The 20,157-nt window shown below is 32.8% G+C and overlaps 1 protein-coding gene across 1 annotated transcript; it reads left to right on the top strand.

The window, feature by feature from the left end:
- The first annotated feature begins 201 nt into the window (after positions 1-201).
- Positions 202-4,715, top strand: LOC109618766 (uncharacterized). The gene is made up of 2 exons (XM_034461943.2): positions 202-278; positions 922-4,715. The coding sequence occupies exon 2, from the start codon at positions 922-924 to the stop codon at positions 2,653-2,655; it is 1,734 nt and encodes a 577-aa protein (XP_034317834.2). The 5' UTR covers positions 202-278; the 3' UTR covers positions 2,656-4,715.
- Positions 4,716-20,157: the final 15,442 nt, after the last annotated feature.

Below are 20,157 nucleotides of genomic sequence, written 5' to 3'. Positions count from 1 at the left end.
TGTTTATGTGAATGTATGTGAATGTACATGTATGTGCTTCTTTTTGACAAATAAGCATTCGTTGTGCCGTTTTTAAGTTTACTATAAATATAGACATTTTTGTTATATCCCTGCACTTGAACATATGTTGGGGCTTGGAAATCGATCGAATACCAGAGACTACATGTACAACAAGGAAGTAAATTACAACAGTATCGTATACTCTCATTTAAAACTTGTCCTTCACGTGATTATGGCTGAAATTATGTAAAAGCCACAATTAATGACAAATACACACGGTAAGTTACAATATTCGTGTTTGATACAATAAGAAATCATAATTTCTAACATATATCTATCATGGCAGTTAAAAAGGTGATATTATCCTAACCGTAATATAGTATCTATTTCAAGATTAAGTCAACAAACCATAATCGTATATGTTTATTGTAATAACCAACCTATAGTGACCATGCTGAAATATAGGAACAGCTTCAAAATATGGTTTGTATTTTCCAATTATTTTTGCATTTGTAAAGAAACAGGTCTGAGGTGTACAATAGATACCGATGTTATCAAGCCAAATTATAACAAATAACCTTATTCTATTACAAGAAACAATGTTTCATTGCGTTTTTAAGCGAATGAATGATTTGTAAAGGAATATTTTGTTTCTGAATAATACATGTAGTTTTCTTTTCAATTTTGTTCAAAACTAAAGAAACCTAGCAAAAATATTAAAGTTAATAATAATGTTTTAAAATCATTCGCTTTTTTAATTGTAAACTAAATTTCTTTTTGTCCATTTGTGGTATTCAATTATATACATAGACATTAGGTCAACATGTAAAATTGATTGGCTGTAGAGATTTTGATTATATTTGTATCTTAATAATAAACAGCTTCAACTGCATTGAAACGGGTTTTCTTTTCTTATTTCAGATGGCATTGTCTGAATCCCAAATACCACCCGACGCCCAGCATTATTTGGTGTGTGGCACTGAAGACTGTGAGAAGAACTGCCAGTTTTACTGCAATGACTGTCACCAACCAATGTGTGAACAATGCAGAGATGAACATCAGAAAAATAAGAAAACCAAGATCCATGACGTAGCCTCTTACAGTGAACGCAAACGACAAATTCCTGTTGAGAAATGCAAGATCCATCCAACAAAAGAAATAGATCTTCTCTGTGAAGTATGTTGGATTCCAATCTGTTCTAAATGTACAGGCACTAAAGAACACCGCGGTCATGTGTTTACCGATCTAGAAATGGTTTTCAATCAAAAAGTTACACTTTTTCACAAAGAAATTGCTAAAATACAAGACTATTTAAATCCTACATCTCAAGATTTGAAAACGGAAATTGCTAGAGATATCACAGCAATAAAGGAGATCATGGAAGACATAAGAGCATCCATGAGGGCTGAAGCTGATGCTGTGAAAAAAGTGGTAGATGCCGTCATGTCAGATAATATAGAACAAGTCGACAAAACAGAGCAGTCATTGTTACAAACATTAAATGAACAAGGCCTAGAAATAGATGACTACAGCAATTATCTAAATAGTTTAACCAAAACACTTTATAGTTACCTTTCTCCTTCAAACATTCAACAATTATCATTTGCTCTTAAATTAGAAAACTTGATTATACGACCCATACCAGAGACATCCAAAACAGTTCCACCTGTATTTAGCGCTGGTCAATACAGCAAGGAAGATGTCGCCAAACTACTGGGTAAAATGACTTTTTCCATCACTAAAGCGAAAGGAAGAAAAATAGAATTCATGGAAAAGGTTTATTCAAAATTGAAACCAATAAGGGAACATTCATATAGGAAATACGAAAGAGAGAAATGTGACGTGAAACAGACACTGTTTCAGTCTTTAAGTGTCGCGAAAATCAGAGAGTGGACAGTGCTAGGTGTTGAAAATGCCTTACATATATCACTAGATAAATCCTTTAGACTCTGGGTCAGTGATAGTAGAGGTAGTCTTGTCCGAACAGATCTGAACAGGAATCAGTATTTGAGAATACGAAGCAGTGGTGGATGTGAAGGTTATCACACAATAACACCGGATGGGGAACTATTATATACAGACAGAGACAAAAACGTCATCAAAAGGGTAACAAAACATAATGAAATCAATGAATTTATTAACACAGGAGACTTGGAAGCGCTCAGCGTACACTACTCCAAAATAAATGGGGACATCCTTGTGGGGTTAAGAAAGGTTCGAAAAGGGAAGGTCATCAGATACAACAAGACAGGAAAGGAAATACATAACATACAGATAGACAAGAAAAGACAAAAGCTCTATGATATACCTCACTATATCACAGAAAACATGAATGGTAATATCTGTGTGTCAGACTATGGCAAAGAAGCTGTAGTGGTGGTGGATAAATTTGGACAACACAGGTTCTCCTATACAGGTCAAATGTCAGGGTTTGGTCCCTATGGCATTAGTACTGATGTTCTTGGGCACATTCTGGTTTGTGATAGTGTCAGTAATACAATTCATCTTCTGGATCAGGACGGTCAATTCTTGTCTCAACTACTCACAGAAGAACATAGGATAGAACATCCCCGCAGTGTATGTGTTGATAACGAAAACAATCTCTGGGTGGGACAACTCACAAATACAGTGACAGTGTACAAGTTTACACAGTGATCAATGCGTATGTTGTCTATGTATTGCCATATGCATCTGGTTTGAAATGCTGTAAAAGTGGTTATTTAAGCTGGTGGTTAAGTAATCGTTTTCTATGACCAAACAATACGCGTGGGTATTAAATACCCGGATACGTGATTTACCACTCTAAATTGTTTAATGTTTTACCATACGCGCGGGGGTATTTTACGCGGTTTTTCAGCTTACCGCGTAGCTAGTGTAAATTTCCCCCACGCGTAAATAACCACTTTTACAGTATTGGAAATACAACAAAATACAAATCTAAACAAAGAGTAATCAGAATGAAAAAATTAACCCTTGTTTAAAGACAAGTTTTCAACCTCCACTACTGTTATCAGTTTGCCTGCGAAGAAATTGAAGCTGTGCTTGAATGTTTCATTCTAAATGTTGTTTATTCATGCAACGTTCAACATATCCTTGTTTAAATCACAACAAAAAAGTTGTCAAATCAAAAAATTGAAATTGTTTACAACGGGAAGCTGGGTTTTTTTTAATAGTCAACAAGTATTATTACATATCAAATTAAACATGGAATACCGGTAAAAATCAGTATCTAAATTGAAACAAAGGTGTGGACACCGTACCAAATAGCATCCACTTATGAAATACCCCTCATCAATTTACTAAGTGCCTCGGATTATAACATTAGGCATAAGCTATATCCTTAATAACACTAATTCTTTTTTTAAGAAATTCAAACAGCCAAACATTATCAAATCCCTTGGCGAAAATGTCTAACATAATGGGTAATAAAGTTTTTCTCTCAATCCATGAAACGTTCTGACTTATTTTTACCTGAGCTTTTTTGAGATTCATCTCAATGTCTCTGATGTTATTGAAGGACACATTAGCGTTGAGAACAATTTCCCTGATTATTTAAGTTTTCAGTTTTACCAAATCTGTCGAAATTCCCTTTTCTATCACTGTGACCTTAAAATAAATAAATTAATAAACAAGTATTCCTTTTAAAGGAATGATCGGCATGAAATATCATTGGTCAGCTCTGTTTATATAATATACGCTACATGCAGTAAACTATATACAGCACCGTTTTATTGATTTCCGAAATGGCAAGGCATGAATAAGCTTTACTTTTAGTAGGCGAATTATACTTCCGACTAATATTCCTACGCATATGTGAAAAAAACGTGATTTGAATCATTATGTATGTAACTCTATAAATGTTTTATTTTCAGGGTAAACGGATAAGATTATCGTTTTAGTAATCTACGTCTAATTAAAGATTTAAATAAGGTTGTCATTGCAGAGTAAATAAAATATTGAAAGGCGTAATGCGTGCGCAAATAGTTATATTTGCCGGATGCCTCATATGGACACAACTGTGATCGGCCGAAGCCGATCACAAAAATAACATAAAAAACGCAAGGAAAATAAAAAAAGGAGAATCATAGTGTCAAAGATAGATCACCAGAATTGCCAAGCATTGACAAATTTTTGCATTTTAAAATTTTTACAAGCTATATATTTTTCAGCATTGTATTTGTTAAAAAAAAATAAAAGATAAAAAAAAAAATAAAAGATCAAAAGCTTGGTAGTTCGTCTTTCTTAAACAAGTAAACAAATATTGCTTTGAACATTGAATAATTTAATTAATAACTTTGTTGTTTTTAGACAATGGAAGTTCACCTAACAAAATATTAACTACATTAAAACCAAGTCTTAAGGAAGTAACATGGTAAATATACAAGCTTAGGTTGCTCCATATTGTGGATACTTTTTCTCAGTTTATGAAGACATGCTGAATTGTCTCAACTTCATGTTTACCAAAATGAGCAACAGTTAGAGGACACCTAATTAATTTTCGTGAAGTAATGATTCACGAGTCGAATTCTATGAAGTAATCTATTTTGTAACCAGTGTAGGTGTGTGTCTTTGGTTGTTTTAAGGCATACATTAAAAGCATTATTAACAAATATATCGGCTCTATATTGAACTAACTCTGATTCCCACTTGAGTTTAGAAGTAGGAATTACATTACAAGAGTTTAAGTGTTTATACATGGACACTTCATTAGATTATGTATTATGCAACAACAAAGATTTATAATATATTAAAATTTATGGATTAATAAACCCTTGGTATGAATTGTTTGTAAGAAAAAATTTAAGATATTTTGAAATGGCACTTACTTCTCTGTTATACTGCATAATACAGACATTCATATCAAATCTATGTTGATTACTTTGTCACTCTTTTCTTACCAGCTTTTCATAAATAGTGTTTTCATACCCACTTTAATATTTGTGTTAACCAAAACAGGAATACTAGGAAAGTTTTCTTTGAAGAAACTCCCATCAAAAGATTTTATAACATAGAGAAAGGAATTGAAAACATCTTGTCTAAAAACATTATTTTTTGGAATTACACAGCCAAATATGAATGCATCACAAAAATCAAGTAATTTGTGAACAAGTTGTACACCATTTATAGCTTCAAAAATATCTATCATGATTTCTTACCTTTAATCAAACTTTTCAACAATGAGCATTTCAATGACATAATAAATTTATTTATTTCTAATATTTTGAACCCTCCTTACTGATAGTCTTGAGTAATAACTGGACGTTTTATTTTGTCACACTTAGCATTCCAAAAAAAATCAAAAAAATGTTTTTATTGATAGATAAAATTGTCTCCCTTCTGGGTGTTGGCAATGAAAGACAGTCATCTTATTCTGGAATATGGATTTGAATAATATCTTTGAGGTCTAGGTACAATAGTTCCGAATCCTTTTTTGCATAGAGATTTTTCTAAAAAGTTTTAACTTTATTAAGAATTTCTGCTTGGTCATAAATCAGTTAGGTCTTTGTGACCTTAGTCTTCAGTTGAACAAGTACTTAAGGTTTAACTAATTAGTATAAAAACTACTAAAGAAAAAACATAATTTAAGATTATTATCAAATTATGAATTTTATCTCAAGTATTATATTTACAAATTATGGTGAAGTAACTATATATAAATTGCTATAAACACAATTGATTCAAAGACAATGTCGATCAATATTATTTAATTATATAAGATATAATCCAACACTGGTAATGTCAAATTAAGACTTTATTATTTTTCTACTGTCAAATTTTCCGAGACAAACCTCTCAATATTTACTTGAATCTTACCTTTACATACAATCATTATTGTATAAAAATCGCAATGCGTAATATGTGTATAATTTTTATATGTTATAATTGTAATTGTATTTGCAGTGACATATAGGCCCAATAGGCCGAGTGTTTCATTATCTATTTTGTATAACATTTTGTAATTGTTATAATACATGTCACTATAATAAATTATTTACTTACTTACTTACCTACTTACTTACTTACTTACTTACATTAAATGAACCAAATTCTTCCTATCTATCAAAATATTTTCCACAGGGAAAAGAGATGAAAGCAAATGAAAGCACTGCAGAAGTAGAGACATTATATCGATAACGACTAAAACTCATCAGGATCGAAATTGAAATTATTGACTGACAGAACCTCCAATACAACGTCAGGTCAAGGTAACCCCCCCCCCCCTTTTGTCACTTATTTAAATTCTCACCTGTACACTGGACTTTAGGGTCGCCCCAGTACAGGTCCTCACACTGACTGCAGTCCCTGCCACCCCTCTCCTGTTGACAGTCGCACTGGCCGTCAAACTGGAACCTAACTGATTTATGGCGTAATTTACCCCAAAACAGATTATGAAATGCGTTTTGGTCTAATTTTGGCACATCAATTAGATGTTGGACTTTCTTGTTTTCTTTCTCCTATAAAAACAAAACTGTGCGTCCGTCCGGTGTAATGAAGAATAATGACCCCCGTAGAATAATGACCGGGGGTCATTTTTCTACGTAGAATAATGACCCCCCTAGCTGAAGAATAACTGGATTTTTCTGAAGAAAAAAGACCCAGGGGTTATTTTTCTTCATGTTAAACATGAAGAAAAATGACCCCCATAAAAAAATGACCCCCCTCACCTGTAAACATGAATAGAAATTGGTTACCCCGTATCCAAGATATGACTTTGAAATTGCTTAATTTTCACTCTGTTTAACTTATCTTAAAGTTATAAACACCGAACTTGTAAATAAATCGCTGTATATATAGTTTTTCATATCCGTAGCAAGCACACGCAAAACACTCTGACATTGCCACAAATTGATTGTTAACAGTTACGTTACTTCTCTCGTCGACATACGGCGGAAAATGACGCAAATAAAGTAAAATTCATACACAATGAGGGTATTGTGTGATAATTAACGAACAATAATCATGAAAGAATAATTGTTGTAATGATATAATATTCATTGATGAATGAATTGTCAATCGAAGAATGATACATGTATATATCTTTATGGAAAAAGACTAAGGGGGCAGGTAACGCAGGAATATGAATACTTCTTATTTACATTTCTTGGGGAAAGTGATTTTTAACAAAAGTCATTCTGCGTTAGTTTTGTTTTCTTCTACGTAATACAAGAACATCAATATTCTAAACATTTGTTGTAATGTTGTTTTGTGATCATGAATAGACTTTATTCTTTTAGAGCAAATTTGTGAAGAGTACCTGACTATAGTAAATCTTAATAGATAATAAACACTGATCGATTATGATAAGAAAAGATTTTTTGACAACCACATTTTTCCAGTAAAGGAAATCCACCATACACCAGAAAAACCTGTACATTATCATAATCCAATGAGTCCAAGTTTATTTGCAAAGAAAATTAAACAAGTTATTGCATTTAAGGTCGTTTATTCAATGAATTACATTTGTATTGTTTTAAAATGAAAACAACAGAGTAAATAATAAAAAATCATTGAATAAATGACAATAATTTTGCAAAGGTGGGGTTAAAAACCGCCACCTCACAAATAAACAGTGTTCATATGAAAATATGGGGAAAAAATCTTACATACTATATCGTATGTTTAAAGGAATGTGGGTGGGTGGGTTAAACAAAGTTCATGAAAATTTCTTGCGTCCAGCAGCCAGAACAGAAAAAATAGTAATGAGATAATATTCACATCTGACATGATATATTACGACAATAATTAAATAAAGATATTCGAATGCTAGACGTGTTAATTGAACTATGGTGAAAACATACTTGACACCTAACACTCGGTGACCCTGTTGTGCGCAAATGCAAATTACAGACTATCAAACAACCTGGGTAACTTGACCATGGGGTGTTAATAGATATACCCCCTGCATGCGTACATCTGCTTATTATACATTTATAATGCCAGCTTGATTTACAAAGAGATATAAAGTTGACACATACGTACCATGAATAATTACAAAATTTGTTCCCAAAAATGTTTTTATTTACAATAAAAGTAGTTGTTTCTAAAAGCGTTGATAACAGGTTAAGGCCCATGTTAGGGGTTTATATCCCGCTTGATTTTGATCACACGATCTTTATTGTATCCAAAGTTACCAATGCTCATACAAACTATTGATGCATTAATCATCTTGATATTAACTCAACTTACTAAAGTATGCCGAGGATAAAGTAAAATATACTTTCTGTACGAGTCCTCTCAGTACTTTGACGATTTTCCTTATTGGCTGTTAACCTCTACTGGCGTAATGGCTGCTGTCAGTGCCTACTAACTACAGCTTGGTTATAATGCCTAACAGTGGAGTAAACTTTTCATAATTTTGGTTTCATCATTAATTCTGGGTGATGAACTTGTAAACCCAGCAGTTTGTATTGTGGAAATCCTCAATGCAAGTATAATTCATGAACAATATGAAGAATATAGAAGATGCAACGGCGAAGCGCGAACATGCGAAGACGAAAGTGCTAAGTTGCGAAGGCGCCTTTGCAACTTCGAGCGCACTCTCGCCTTCGAATCTTCGCGCTTTCGCCTTTTAGCTCACCGAGACAAAGTCAATGGGAGCATATGCTATACCCCCGGCGTCGGCGTCCGGTGTCGTATATTTTAAGGTCCGGTCCGTAAAATGGTCCGGCCGGACCTTTAATGTTAGCATTTAAGGTCCGGCTTTCCCCTATAAGAAAAGGTCCTACCCGTAGTCACTTATTGCAATTTATCTCAGAGTTATTATTCTTTTTGCTCATGTGCATTTACATGTATCTAAAATATGTCTTTGTTTATATAAACCACTCGGCCATTATATAAATAGTGCCTGTTTGGGAGGGTAACAGTTGAAATTGACACCCCGAGAAAACCATTGTCAACCGACGCGAAGCGGAGGTTGACAATGGTTTTCGAGGGGTGTCAATTTCAACTGTTATCCTCCCAAACAGGCACTATTTATTTTGTTATACTGAATGTCTTTTTTAAAATTTTGAAGAAAATTTTACTGCCTTTATATAGGAATAATGTGAATTCTACAGCGAACCGTACGCGCATAATTTTCGCGCATGTAACATTTTTTAATGTTACCCGTTGCCAAGTGCGTTGCTAACGCTGAGGGTAATAGTAAATATTATTAACTGCGTCTTAACCAATCAGATTTCAGTATTTAAGGTCAGACGACACGTTCCTCGAGAATCTTTTTTCTATCTCCTCGTAATAAAGAGTTCTAATAAAAAATATAAATTTTATAATTACTTTAAAAATGTTCAAAATTTACTTGGATTTGGTTACGTGTCTAGATGGTCGAGTGGTTAGAACCGTGGCCGCACACTACCAGAAGTGTATAGGCTATAGAGGTCGTGAGTTCAAAACCTCGCCCCGGCGGAGATATAATTATTATATAGTGAAATTCGCTGTGCTGTACATGTATTTATTTTTATATCAGCAATTCAAGTGTATTTTCAAGAAGATTATATAGGAAATTGCATAATCTAGTATTTTGCAGAAATGCCTGGTAAGGTACCCTAATTTTTTGCAAGAAAGCTTGTCAAAGTAGTAGTAAACCATTAACAAATTCCTGGAAAAAGTTATCTAAAATTGAGGAACGTGTCGTCTGACCTTAACATGAAATTATAACAATAGCGAATGGTACATCACAGTATAGCCGTATCACTAAATTATGTTGTGGAATATTAAATATTGATAGCGGATTAGATTTTGACAAATTGTTTGCGAATCGGAGTAAAAAAAAATAAAAACATGAAACAGTGCGACATTTAAGTCCGGACATGACAAAGTCCGGGCTTTTAGCTACCATTTCCGTTGGACATAGCTTACTTTTGTTTATATATCTTGGTGGGACATTTTACTTTGATCCTATCATGTCAGCATGAATGTACACATTGCTCTAGTTTTCTTGTAATTGTCTCTCAAATATCAAAATCCCATGGGATTTTGGTGGGATTTTTCATCCCATCTCAAACCCCACCAAAATCCCATGGGAGAAAAAGTATTGTGGGATAAATTGTCCCATGTGGGAGAAAAAATCCCATCATTCATAAAAGATGGGATTAATTCTCCCATATAGGACAAAAAATCCCACATAATAAAGAAAATAGGATATATCCCATGATTTTTCACATAGGATAAATTTTCCCATATATCACAGATATCTTTCTCATGATTTCTCGTAATAAATTATTTTCTTTTGTTATTTCACCTTAATTTGCACATAACATTAAACTCTGTCTCATGGCAACTGATTGGATCAACAACTGTACAGACATTTCATATTTTCATCTGATATTAATCTTTTAAAGACATGTGAGATTGTATTGTGTTGATTTTTCAAAATACTGTAGGTGCATGTTTGCTATAAAATGCAGATTCTAATCCTAAATAAATAGTTATTTGGTTCTTCATTTTTAATCCATCTAATTAGACTTTCTTGTTATCTATTTCTTAGGAACTGTCTTCCCACAAATGTTTATTTAAAAATAAAATTTGGTGTTATGACTAGTCATAACACCAAATTTTATTTCTAAATAAACATTTGTGGGAAGACAGAACTAATAATTTCATTACATATTATATAGCTCTTTCTGGTAATTACCATAGGCGCTTCCCACCTAAAATCAGTGTATTAAAAATCCATCCGAAAAGAGATGAAGATTTCGCACAATGATGTATAGATAGTGAGCGTCTAACAGGTGCAGTTCTTTACCTCAGCAGATAAGAATGACCATTGTAAATGTTGCTGTGCAGTACTAATGCAACGCTAAAAAAATACCTTATGCAGATTGTAAACAACGAAATGTTTACCCAATGATGACGTTTTTTTCATATCTAATGCTCATAAACTTCTCATATTTCTCATGTACTCATTTCTCAATGTTCCCAGTTTCCATCTTGGAGTGTAATAATTATGTTGAATTGCGAACCCGATTGTTAAATACACCCCCCCCCCCTCCCCCCCCCCCCTTTTAAAAGAATTCGGAATACTAGGACAATCTCATATCATGTTTCATGGAGTCAGGTGCACAGAACAAGAACCACATCGTCAATAACGGCGATTGTCTACGCCGCATTGTTACCCATTGTACGGATTTTTTTTAATAAAAGAGAGTAAAATATAACCTTTGAAAAAAAATGTTTTATATTGAGTTCAAAATCATGCTTAAATAACTGTATCAAGTTTTGTAGTTTGATTAAGTCATTATAGTGAGACTGTTTGGGTTTTTTTTTCAATGTGATTGTTGTTGTTTTGATACATGTAAGAAGGTAACAAGACTTCAAATTGTCGCTAAGTTTAATAAATTTCACAAACGCTATTTCTATTGGTTGGTTGCACCGAGCTCAGCTTGAGCGAGTTTCTGTACTTGTGTACATTACCTGCATACGTGTAAGTAACAGTATATTAAATAAGTGTATTTTAAAAATACATGCACATACATAGTACAGAAGATCAAAGGTGGCAATGTTGCATACATCAACCCGTTAATTGCCAGACTGTCACCTTGATTAAAATTCTTATCCCTCGGTGGTTCGTTTTTTATATACATGTAATTATATCCCCGACTGTTTAAGACTTGTTACCTGTAATTAAATCCGAGATGTACGGTTCTAGGATAACACAAAAGTGAAATTTTTGTTTCAAATTCAATTAACGGGTTACAATATTATTTCCCTATAAAAGAAATTATATATGAATTAACCATTAACCATTTACCAAATGTTTCATTTTATTTTTTGAAAAATCTCTCTCTCTCTCTCTCTCTCTCTCTCTCTCTCTCTCTCTCTCTCTCTCTCTCTCTCTCTCTCTCTCTCTCTCTCTCTCTCTCTCTCTCTCTCTCATTATTTGCTTGCTTTAAAGTACACCAGGGACAAACGGTATCTAGACTACCTACATGTAAAGTGCGGTGAATTTTTGATATGATGGAGATCTATATGTGAAAACATCCTGAAAATTTAACTGCGGTCGCATGAGTACTTTTCGAGATATTTGGGGGAAACCCGATTTCACACCTTCAGAACGATTTTTAATCAAGCCGATTTGGCGCGGGATGAACTGTGGCGTCACTGGGTCAACTACTATAATATGAGAAACAAGAATATCGTATGAAAACTGTTTGTTTTCTTGCATTGCATTTTCTATATATGAACATTTTTTTTTATCGACCCTGAATGACTAAATATACTGTTGTTTGAGTTTAAACCCATATTTTATTGAACAAAAATGCCGAATTTGGAAACTTGTTAACGTTTGCTTCATGAATTTAGTCAAATGTGTGACACATTTTGCATCACATGTGTATCCTATGTAGCAAATTGACAATCAATCAAGGCACTGTTGTTATAAGAAATATTTTTTGAAATATTTTTTTGTAAAAGGTAACGTGGGGGGGTCTATTCCTCGTATGAGACATAACATTCAGGCACGTAGCATCGGGGGGGGGGGGGGGGGTGGGAGCTTGCATTTACCATGTTTACATATAAAAAAATGAATTATCATGGAGCCTCCCCCCCCCCCTTTTTGGGGGAGTATGTAAGTATTAATTAAGGAAATTAAGAGTGAAATCGAAGTTACAGATATATACCACGCCAGCTCCCGCCCCCCCCCCCCCCCCCCCCTACGAATAAGGATATTTAAGATTTCAATTTCCCCTTTATTTTTTATTTTTTTGCTTGCTTGTCAAGATTTTTTGGATGAGTCTGAGATGTAATTTCAAAAACGATGCTACCTGCCCGATATTACATCAATATTGCCCGATTATTCATTTTAATATTGATTTCGGACTATAAACAATCAAAATAGCATGCACATTTTAACAAACAATCGAGGGATTATTAATGGATCAAGGCGAAATTTAAGTCCAAGATGGCCGCATGATGAAGTTTGTCTCGTAACTTCTTTGAAAATACGATAATGGAATTTTATTTTACACTTATTTACATCCTTTGTCAAGATATGTTAAAGTTTCTTTCAGTTTTAATAATGATTCGGTGTTAGTATAACAATTTAATTTAAGCTATTTGGAGTTAAATTGCTGACTATAGCGCTCGAAAGAAAGGTGTTCTTTATTGGACAAGAAATTAAGACCAGGGACGTAATTACTTCCGAAATTATTACTTGATTGCATTTTTTAAACAAGGTTTAAATTGCTGAATTGTGAGTTTTGTCATTTTTTAAATGATAAGATAAGTAACAATTAAGGCATATTTTGAACATTAGTTTCTTTTTGATAGTCTCATGCATGATTCTTTAACCACTGATTGACGGACTATACCCGTGTATTAGCTAATGAATGCTTATTTTACACAGTCTAATTTAATTTATGTTTTAGCTGATAATAATTGAGTAGCTAATTATACACAAATCAATTTACCAGTCTAGAGGTGTGAAACCTCCTCTTTGTTCTCCAGACTCGTGTACCATGTGTATACATACCCCAGACACACACGTGTCTGGAGCAGTAGCTTCGTTAGTTTACCGGTGACATCGTCTCGGGTCATTCGTGTGTGAAGGGAGATTATGTAATCAGCAACTGAATAATGAACATCAATCTGTCCATGCAAGCATTTAAGATATCGTAATCATCGGTAAAAAAGGCGACGAGAATAGCCAAAATCCCTAAAAAGAAACTTGATTGTGCCAAAATAATTACGGATACAAATTTCTAAATCTACAATACTTAAAATAACTAGATACGTCAAAACATCACAGCTCTATCAATTTTTTGTAATTTTTTACTGCAAAATGGTATTTATTTTGTAAAGCTTTTTAAGGTAATTCCCTTCCTGTTGATCTCGTAACCTCTTTTCCGCATGTTGAATAAGCAAATTAATCAAATAATGTTAAATATGTCGCCTTAACTATAATTATATTATGTAAGTAGAACAAATAATTTTCAATAATATCAAACTGATAGCATTCATGCCGTAAATACTCCATTTCATAGATCTTTATTTGTGATGCTGAATTAGTAAATATATTATTCACCAATTCCTATTTATTTGCTTTGTATATCTGTTTGTATTTTTTGTATTCATGTCGTTATGTATGTACATGTATATCGAGAAGGTCATTGTGTACACATCACAAGTCAATCACAAGTCAGTGGATTTTGTCTAGATTTATGTTTTCTCTCAACTTGATTAATTTTGTGATTGATTTTGCTGTAAATTATAAAGTATTAATTATGAAGAAATTTTGGGGAAAAATCAGCGCCGCGAACGTGATTTGATCCCACGCTAGTACAATAGTGCTACTTACACCGCCCTCCGCGCAGCCACTGCGCCACTCCCGCTTTAGTTGTAAAGGCTTTTATTTTAAATATAAGGTAAGGCTATCTTATTAAAAAGGAAATAAACTGAAATTCGATTAAAGTGAAGCTAATTTTTTCTTCGGAATAATATATTCTTAAAAATATAGAGTTTTTCACCCCTTGTTATGATTCTTTATTCAAAACTTGAATAATTACATTTCGATGTTCTATAGTACATGTACTACCAGGGACATTTATGTATATATATGTATCACCGGTGCTATGGACACGGAATGCACCGATCCAGCTTTTTTTCCTTGGGGAGGGGGGGGGGGGGTGGGTTCGGAGTGACAATTTAGTTTGCCAGGGGGTCAGAGGCATATTTTCGATATTTCTTTATGTATATTTAAATTTTTAAGGGGGTCCGTCCGGTCAATGATACGCGTTTTGTCACTGCCGGTTTAGATTTACTTTTGATACTCAGCTTAGCATTAGCTTTGAAATTCATGATCATTTATACGTTCTAATTAGAAACCAATGATATTTTTTCATTATAGCCGAAGCACTTGTTCATGTCTTGAAAATGATGCTCAAAATCACGCATGTATTGCATTTAACTTGGATTTACACGAAATAATTTAATTGAATGATCAACCCAAGTTTGTGGGATCCCGTTTAATACAGGTTAAGAAGCCCGATAATTAACAGTGTTTTAAAACTTACGCACACTTGTATTGATTGGCAAAATTTGAATATAATAATCTTCGTTTCGGGATAGCATTGTAACGGGATTAGCAAAACCAGGCACGTTGGTGTCTCAATGGCAAAACAACTACTATTTACTTAAAATGATATATGTCGCATTGATCCACGTAAATATCTTATGCCAAAAGCTATCTGATTAATTAATTAAATAATTCATTAATATAGCTAGTAACGATTAAAGTTAACAAAATTGGTTAATAATGTTAACATTCACGTAATAAAAACTGTGTTTGTTTCGTGGAGACGGAAGACCTTAATGATAAGACAGTGTTCGGTGAAAACTTTCTCGCTTCTGAACTTCCAGTAAAAAAAAAATAAGAACCTTAAAAATGGATGAAAAACACTCCAAAATTAATCTAAAGATTCTCAATTCACTCCTTGTATGTGCCAAATTTCCATTTTATCATGCAACTTGATAAACTGGTTCACAGTTTCCAAAACTCGGAAGTGGAGTGAAGAAAAACGAGGGGAATAGTTTTGTTATCATGAGCAGTAAGTACATGTTTGTTCTTATTTATTTTCTTCACCCAATTTTAGCCCCAAGCGAGTTCACCTGTGTCACGTGTTTCTGTTCAATCTGGTTTCTGCTCGCACGTGTCTTACACGTGTATATCTCCATTCTTTGTAGAACAATAGGGTGCTAATTAATATACACAGACTGACACCTGTAGATACTGCCATGTAAATTGGTAGATGCTTTAGGACAATAGGATAGTTATTAGGTATACACAGAATGTGTCTCCTTGGTCAGTTGACTTATCTATAAGGAATTCATAATGAACACAACAAAGACTTTTGATGCTACATGTAAAGCTTATTTGTAATTGACATCAACACAATATTTAAAAGTTATTAAAAAGATATTATAAATGAAATGAATGTGCAAGTAATAAAATGTTGAAAAAGTATATTATCATATATAGTCAATGTAATACAAATCATTGCATTCCTAAAACTATATGCATTGATCTAAATTGATAACGTTTAAATACAGTTTTGTTATTATATACTTGTATTGTTTTCATTTTAAGGAAATATTTATAAGTAATATGAACAGAACCATATTTTAATTTTGTCATTAGTACAATTGGCAACATTTTAAAAAACATTATATAGTCTGGCATCATGTCTATTATAGACTGTGCACTGTTGTATTCTCTCATGGGGGGGGGGGGGGGGGGGGTGAAGACTTTTGTTAGGAACCGTTTCTATTGTTATAGTCAAATTATTTTACTACTCCTATTACAAAGTAAACTCATATATCAACTTAGGAGTGAAGACTTTTGTCAGGAACCGTTTCTATTGTTATAGTCAAATTATTTTACTACTCCTATTACAAAGTAAACTCATATATCAACTTATATTCTTCGAATAATATTAATTATACATGTGTATAAAATTTTTCTTTTTCTTTTTAAAATAAAAGTTTTCTTCTGAGACTGTAATCTAAATTCATTTCAGAAGAAATTGGAATGTGTCCTCTACATGTATTTCATCTACAGAGTTTTCATGTGCACTCAGTCTAGACAAGTTCACCCTGAAATGGTGCAGTCTCTATTTTCAGGGGTAGTACCCCACATCGAAACTGTGCTATTGTTGATCTAGCTAACAATATGTTTAGGAATGTTCATTGAGATGTATAATTTTCTAGGCAAGAATTTTCCTTTGATAGTTTTTATGTTCTTAATTTAGGAGTATTTAATGTGGATATCCATTTGCCATCTTAGTTCATGTTCTAACTGCTGTTTACTGATATGAGTTAATATATACATGAAGTACATGGGGGCATATTTCCATAGGCAGCCAGTATATCTACATCATCTAGAATAGACATTGTGGTTTTATGAATAGTCCTTGTCACACTACTACATGTACATTTTAATAAGTGTATTGTCAAACAACAATATTCATGTACATGATATACCATATGACTGCCCAGAAAGACAACAACTTCAGTAAATAATGAGTAACATAAATACAAGGCTTTTAGTTACTAAAACATCTTGTCAATGAATAGAAGAAGTCGATCAGAAATAATTAAGTACTACATGTAGGTAACTGCAAGTTAAAAATCAGAATTAATCCTTTAAAACCTATGGCCAAAAATTTTCAGAGAATCGAGAGAAAGAAAACAAACCCGGTATATATAATCATGTTCATATTAATTAACTTTGAAACAAACCGAAATCATTCATTAGGGGAGAGAGAGAGTTGTTGAACATTAGGGTTCACTGGTTAAAAATACATGTATGTATTCAGAGCTTTATTTAAGCTCATTGAGCATTGAGTATTAGGACCAATTTTCTATGTCTGTCTGTCGGTATGAATGAATGAGGTGATGGGTTTATAAATGTAGGAATGAATGTGTTCATGTATATGCTAAACAACAAGTTAATTTATCATCATATGACAAAAGTCAAGCTTATTATTTATTATCCAATTATCCTAATTGTTTTGTATACAAATATATCAATAACATATCACTCTGTAAACTGGTAAATTATACTACATACTATATACTATATTCTATGATTATTTTATAACACCACTTCTTGACTTTTTATTTTGGAGAGGGTTTATATAGGCTTTGCCTGTTGCCTAATCTATTTGATTACTCAATAAAATATGCTTAAATTAGAGTATTAGGAAAAATTTAATATGAAACATAACTATTGAATAAACATTTAAGTGTTTATAGTATAACCTCACAATATCCATAAAAGTACCACTGAGACCAACATAATACAAATGCATAATAAATAAATGTTATTTAAGAAATTAATGGGTTCCAGCTTCTGATCCGCCATTCAGTAGATATTTTAAAACAATCTTGACTAATAAATGTCAGTCATATAATAATGATTCCAATATAAGTCGATCAGATGAGCAAATCTAATGTTTTGAGGCTGTATGATCGAGCTATAATTTTTGAGAACCTTAAATTTATCACTATTATGGGACCCAGTTCATTTAACAGGCATGGGACAATTACTTTTTCATAAAGGAAAAGCATGGGACAAAAACTTCCTTAGGTACCCGTGGGATGAACACTTCTTTAAAAATGAGTTACAATTCTCAACTCAAGAGGAACAATTAATATCTTTAAACATATTTCATTTTAAAAAAAATAATCATTTAGGAGGGAGTTACTCTCATTATTATCCAAAACTGTGTGACTTGCTCTCTTTAACTTACACTAAAATTCTATGAAAAGATGAAATTAGAAAGCTTATGCAATTCTGAGAAAAAATATGCATCATATTGCCAATTCCATTGAGGTCTAAGAAAAATATAGCCATTTAAGTGAACCTACCATTTCCCCACTCCTCTATTTAACACAGATTCATGGGGCTCTCCTATAGTAAAACATATTAACTTAATCTTTTAGACATCAATTGTTGTTCAACCTCCTTGAATAAGAAACCTTATTCAGTACTACATACATCTACATAATATTACCATGATAAAAGCATCAAATCACTTAGAAATACTCTTACATGTATTACACTCCCCCTATTTTGATTGTCATAAAAAGCATTTATAGTTTGAAATATTTTACCTAATATTATGAAATTTGTGGCAATTTTCTAGGGTCATTTCTTACACATATTTGAAATAATCATCACTGATGCTCAGAAATTGCTCTTTTTTTGGTAAATTGGATGATTTGTAGCATTTTTATTCACAACTAGACATGCCATCCTGCATGTGTTTTTTTTTCTTCATGAAAATGGAAGTTTAACAATCATATTTAGTGAATATCTTATCTATTCTGATTTCTAGTCTCCTTTTGATAAACCATATGCATGCTAAAACAGTAGGACCTGCAAGTATGATATGCCTACCTTTAATTTAAATAAAATTCAAACACACCAGGGTAGCTGGAGATGGATAAGAATTTCATGAAAAATGTTCAATTTTTACATGTATTTCTACATTTTTGACGCATATATACAATAAAAGGGTAAAAATATGTTGATTCTTGTTCAATTCAATAGAAGTACCATAAATATAGTAGCTAGATGTTATTTGAAGGTCAAGTGTACCTTTACATATCATACATGTATATGCGTAATAAAAGAAGAGAGATTATTTTTTAACTAATGTAAAAACATCTTAAATATCACTTTTGCACAGGATACATACACTTGGGTTTTTAAGGTTGATATTATGATAACTACATTTGTTTACATGTAATTACTACATTTGAAAGAGACATATTCTTATAAAAAAAAATGGGTATTTATAATTAGTCAGGTTTCTTAATGTTATTTCATAAAACCAGAGAGCAACTTCACTGCAGATTTATAAATTTAATGATTAAATTGATAAAAACTGTTTTTATCGCTTATCTCAGTAATTAACTTAAGCCTATAAATTGTCATCAGGATAGGAAATTCCAACTTTCTGGGTAGGCCAAATTTTACTCAAGTGGTGGCCATTCTACACATGTAACCGAAGAGGGAGTATTTATAAACTCTCCTTCTGTATGCATATAAAAATAGTTGTTTACATTGTACCTTTTGTAATTAAGTCTCCCAAAAGAAGTTTGGAGACATTGTTTTTGAAAGCGGTTTCGTCTTTTTCTTCTTTCTTGCCTTTGAACTTGTCCATCGCGTTTCTCAGAGATGGTTGAACAGAGTTGTACACAACTCAAGGATATGATAGGCCTGCATACCCTGTTTTAAATTTTGAATTTATTGTTTTTAAATTGGGGTTGGGCAACCATAGTTTTGGGGGGTCAAATAGGGGTGGGGTCTAACATTGAATCCTTAGGGAAAAATTATACACTATATTGTAAATGGTTATAACTTGAAAACCGTTAAAGATATTGACATGGATTTTTCAAATGCTAAATATATTGAGTGTTAATTATGGTCAATACATGGTACATTATAGATATGATCTCTGGGGACTATATATATTCCCCTACCCCCAGGTTAATGGGAAATTACTTAATATTTGAAAAACCGTGACTCCTCACCCTTAAACCATAAATATTCTTGTTCCTTGTGTAATGGGGCATCATATGGTATATAGGTTATGGCCATATGGGGGTGGTTCCGTCTACCCCTGACACAGGAAGTGCCCTAATTTAAATATCTCATTA

This window comes from Magallana gigas, chromosome 4 (genome assembly GCF_963853765.1).
Source record: "Magallana gigas chromosome 4, xbMagGiga1.1, whole genome shotgun sequence".
Taxonomy (NCBI): Eukaryota; Metazoa; Mollusca; class Bivalvia; order Ostreida; family Ostreidae; genus Magallana; species Magallana gigas.
The sequence above is the reverse complement of the archived record's forward strand: the minus strand, read 5'-3'. Positions and strand labels throughout refer to the sequence as shown.

Excerpts from the sequence above, each read along its gene's own strand:
- LOC109618766 (XM_034461943.2), top strand. The coding sequence starts at position 922 with ATGGCATTGTCTGAATCCCAAATACCACCCGACGCCCAGCATTATTTG.